This window comes from Erigeron canadensis, chromosome 1 (assembly GCF_010389155.1).
Source record: "Erigeron canadensis isolate Cc75 chromosome 1, C_canadensis_v1, whole genome shotgun sequence".
In the NCBI taxonomy this organism is placed as follows: domain Eukaryota; kingdom Viridiplantae; phylum Streptophyta; class Magnoliopsida; order Asterales; family Asteraceae; genus Erigeron; species Erigeron canadensis.
This window is the reverse complement of record NC_057761.1, coordinates 43,528,279-43,532,938: the sequence shown is the minus strand read 5'-3', so window position 1 is coordinate 43,532,938 and position 4,660 is coordinate 43,528,279. Positions and strand designations below refer to the sequence as shown.

The 4,660-nt window shown below is 34.1% G+C and overlaps 1 protein-coding gene across 1 annotated transcript; it reads left to right on the top strand.

The window, feature by feature from the left end:
* The first annotated feature begins 284 nt into the window (after positions 1–284).
* LOC122609683 (probable arabinosyltransferase ARAD1) lies at positions 285–4,081 on the top strand. The gene is made up of 4 exons (XM_043782635.1): positions 285–1,011; positions 2,073–2,369; positions 2,469–2,564; positions 3,380–4,081. The coding sequence occupies exons 1-4, from the start codon at positions 502–504 to the stop codon at positions 3,794–3,796; spliced, it is 1,320 nt and encodes a 439-aa protein (XP_043638570.1). The 5' UTR covers positions 285–501; the 3' UTR covers positions 3,797–4,081.
* The last annotated feature ends 579 nt before the right edge of the window (positions 4,082–4,660 follow it).

The window sequence follows — 4,660 nt, the reverse complement described above, 5'->3', positions numbered from 1 at the left end:
ATACAAATCCTTAAAACTTTACAATAAAAAGTAGTTTAATATACCGTTCAAAACATCCATAAGATGCAAATAATACCTTTTAGAAAATAAATTATAATTTTCGGGAAAAAATTCAATGTATTAATATAAAATAAAAATATGGAATATTGTTACATGTTATCTATCTTAAATTATCCTGATCTATATATTTAAATCTACAAATCGATATCTATATCCGCCAATGGACAACTCATGTAAGTTTAAAAAACATTAAAATACATAGAAAAAAAATTCACATCTTAAACACATAAAACTCAGCAAAGTCTTCTCAGTCCTCATCCGGTTCACCTTTTCACCATCACATTCCTTCCCCATCAATTCTTCTTCTTCTCTTTTCCTTCCTTCAATTACACACTCTAATCCCTCCACCTTTTTGACCAACAAATTACATATATAATTATATATCATGTATATATACACTCGAACACACCACTTCAATAATAATTACTCACCCAACAAAAGATGATAATTAACAAATCAATTATATCACTAATTATTTTCATAATTATAACAGTCACTACTTACTTTATATCAATCGGAAGTACAGGACGAATCTCAACCGTTGATTTCAGATCTCAATTCTCATTCCTATCCAAAAATGTTACTCACAGTAATAATAATTATTACACACCCTGCCGTACAGGATTACCGCTTAGGGTTTACATGTACGATTTACCCAACAGGTTTAACGTTGCAATGCTGAGTCAGAAGTTCGCCGGAGAAAAGAATATTCCGGTGAATTCGGGGAATATTCCGTCGTGGCCGAGAAATTCGGGATTGAAGCAGCAACATAGTGTAGAGTATTGGTTGATGGCGTCATTGTTGTGTGAGAATTGTACGGATGAAGCGGTTAGGGTTTTGGATCCGGATTTGGCGGATGTGTTTTTTGTGCCGTTTTTTAGTTCGTTGAGTTTTAATACACATGGAAGAAATATGACTGATCCTGATACTGAAGTTGATAAACAATTGCAGGTAAATATGTGTGTGTATATATAAATTAATTTTGTTTATTAAATTAGCATTCTTTATTAGATATAGATGTGTATGTGTATGTATAGGTATAGATATAAATATTTGGCATTTCACCAGAATTAGATCATGTGCAAGTTTTTAGTGATCAAGTGTAGATAATGAGGAAAGATGTTATTTTGAATTCCGGCATCTTGTTGATCGTTATAGATTTGTAATCGTTAGGTCTGTGTACAAATATATGTCGGTATACATAAAACGTGTTAATGGCTTAATAACTAAGGTGATTTTTTGGAGATAAAAAAGAATCAGTGAATCCTATCTACCTCTTGTAGGATTATCGTTTGGACCAAGGAAGTTAGTTTGAATTTCTATTTCCTTTTGCAAGACATAGATCGTAATATGATGTGGATGTCATTCATTGATTCATGTGAGTTGAAGCATAGCTATGTTGGATGATTTTGTGTTAGTCGGTTAAGTTGTACGAGTATAGTTACTAAGCACATACTCAGAGTTAAGGATATCTTTGTGGTTGTACATGATTATTAAATATTATGTAATGTGATCAGGAATTTAGGATGTAATGTGCACTCTAAGTCAGATATTTGCTAGAAGTAAGTATGAAGGGACTAATTGCATAGAAAAGCAACCAACTTTTGTCATGTTTCTTGGGTAAATATCAATCTTTTTGCACAGAGAAAAATATTAAAACTTTCAGAAGTGTGATAAAGAAAACCTCAAACATACATAAATTCAGATTAAGGTAATCCATACAGGTTGCCGTTGAAAAGTGATGACAAGCCAAATGAAGTGTTGGTAATTTACAGTTTTACCATGTTGACATTTTTGGCTTGGTACGGAGAGGCTGGTTAGTGGCCATTGACAAGGTTGAAGATTGCTTTTAAATTCTAAATATAAAAAGCTGAGGTTTTTTTCTTGGGCAAACAAGTTGGCTTCCCACCCAAGATAGAAATTTGATCAAACTTGGTTAAATTTATATGCATTTTGCCTAATAGAAAATTTATTAATTGTTTGGGATCTGAAGGTTATGCTTATGATTGCAGGTTGACATCCTCAAGTTCTTGAGACAGTCAAGCTATTGGCAAAGGACAGCTGGAAGAGACCATGTAATTCCAATGCACCATCCTAATGCTTTTAGGTTTCTCAGAGAGGAGGTGAATGCATCCATTCTTATTGTTGCAGATTTTGGACGTTACTCTAAAGCCATGTCAAATTTGCGTAAAGACGTTGTTGCTCCTTATATGCATGTAATGGAGTCTTTCTTGGATGATGATTCTCCAGATCCTTACAACTCACGTACTACTCTTCTTTTCTTCAAAGGACGGACAGTGAGAAAATCTGTATGTAATCAAGAAACTTGAACATGCATTCCTCATATTATGTTTTATTCTTTTTCCAAAGTAACCTATTAAATAGAAGATTAATAATGTGATGTGCAGGAAGGCGTGGTACGTGCTAAGCTAGGAAGTATATTGAAAAATTACGAGGATGTTCATTATGAATCGAGCTTTGCAACAGGAGAAAACATAAAAGCTGTAAGTCCCTCATATAAAAACTGTAGGCCAAATTTGTAACTAGAACAACTTGTACATCTTACTAAACTTGTAGCAGATGTCTGACTATTAGTTATCAATTCTTTGCAATATAAGCAAGGGATCTTAGAATAAAACTTTGAATTCTAGAAAGGGAATGTGACCAGATATTCTGTAAAATTTAAAGTAGAATAGCTATTATGGTTTTCATCGAACAGGGGGAATATGTTTTGTCATTTTGTTCTAACCCGTGACTCCTCCTATCTGACATTAATCTGCTTTTGTCACAAAACTAGCACTTCTGGTAATGTATCTATGTATTATGTGGTCGCATCTGTTAAGATACTTATCGTATTCACATGCTCTGCCAAAGAAATGTATACAAAATCAATTTTGAAGTGAGGGTAGAAGGTAGGAGTTGGAAGTCGGGCCAAAGTATATCAGAGTCCTTTCTGTTTTGGTTCTTTAGCTCCTTGGCTATGAACATAATTTACCAAAAAATTATCTCTCATACAAAGAAGAATTTTCTTTTCTTTTTTGATAATTATTATTATCTCAAACTCTTGAAATGAGGGTAGAAGGTTGGAGTTGAAAGTCGGGCCAAAGTATATTTTATTTTAATGCATTATTCAATGGTTTAGCTTATGATTGAAGTATCATTTTATTGTTCTTGTAATAATAAGTTACTCGTAATAGTTAACACATTAATTGTTTTTTAAAAATGGTAGATAAAGTGTATACCCAACCTACTCATACTAAAAGTGATCTGTTTCACTTGTTGCTCCAACGATCTCTGAATATGATTTTTGGTGCACCAGTCTTCACAGGGAATGCGCTCGTCCAAATTCTGTCTGAATCCAGCAGGAGACACTCCATCCTCAAACCGCCTGTTTGACGCTATAGTGAGCCACTGTGTTCCTGTTATTGTGAGCGACCGAATTGAGCTACCTTTTGAAGATGAATTAGACTACAACAAATTTTCAGTTTTCTTCTCCGTGAAAGAAGCATTAACACCTGGTTATATGGTCCAACAGCTCAGAAAAATCTCAAAGGAGCAATGGCTCGAAATGTGGAGGCGACTTAAAGAAGTTGCACATCACTATGAATATCAATATCCTCCAAGAAAAGATGATGCTGTGAATATGATATGGAGGCAGGTTCGGCATAAGGTTCCTGCTGAAAGACTTGCTGTACATAGAGCTCGGAGATTAAAAGTGCCAGATTGGTGGCGATGAACATTAAACTGACTGGATTAAATACCTGTCCAGGCCTGCAGGGTTCTACTATATGGAAACCCTTTCATCACGTTGTGGCCCGTGTCCCTCTTCATTATTCTTTTAAAAAGGATTTTTTGTATAATTCATTGTCATTCATTGAATCATAGTTACCTTTAATCCCTTAATGGGAAGTATAGTTTTACTGCATAGGTCCTCAATTAAATTATATCTGTAACCAAAAGTTGATTCAGGAGCAATAATTACGTCATTTTTAGATTTTTCTCTTTGAGTTAAATCTAGTTATATGTTGTCTTTCGTGAAAGAGGTGGTTTCGTTTATTTTGTGTCTACATGATCCGAGCTTATTTTTTATTTATTTTAGTAAGCTGTTATATATGATGGCGAGAGCTTAGATTTTGTGGAATAGTCTATAGCCCGATTGCTGGTATTAGGATCATTAACCCCGTGTGGTCACTTCAATTTCTTTTAGGAAGCGCTTAATTTAATCTAATTTGTGTGGCAACATTTTGATTTATCTGCTTTCTAATTCATTTGAAATGAGATCAGCGATGTACTAAGACTTTGATATTTCCCAAAGGTATGAATCACAGAGTATAGTTAATTTATTCATTACTTTATGCCCTCCGTGTCTTGTCGTAATCGAAGGCCAACAATTTTGAAAAAGTCGGTCATGATTACACAAAAAATTATTACTACCACATGTTGGTAACTTGGTATCCCGTGAATGTGTATTCTGATTGATCTAAAATATTCCTTTATCCAATACACAAGTCATTCTCGTCATATCCCAGTGATTAGGGATTTTTCCGTTTTTTGGAATGGTTTAAATCTTGTCACATACATACGTGGTGAAAAGGCCCTA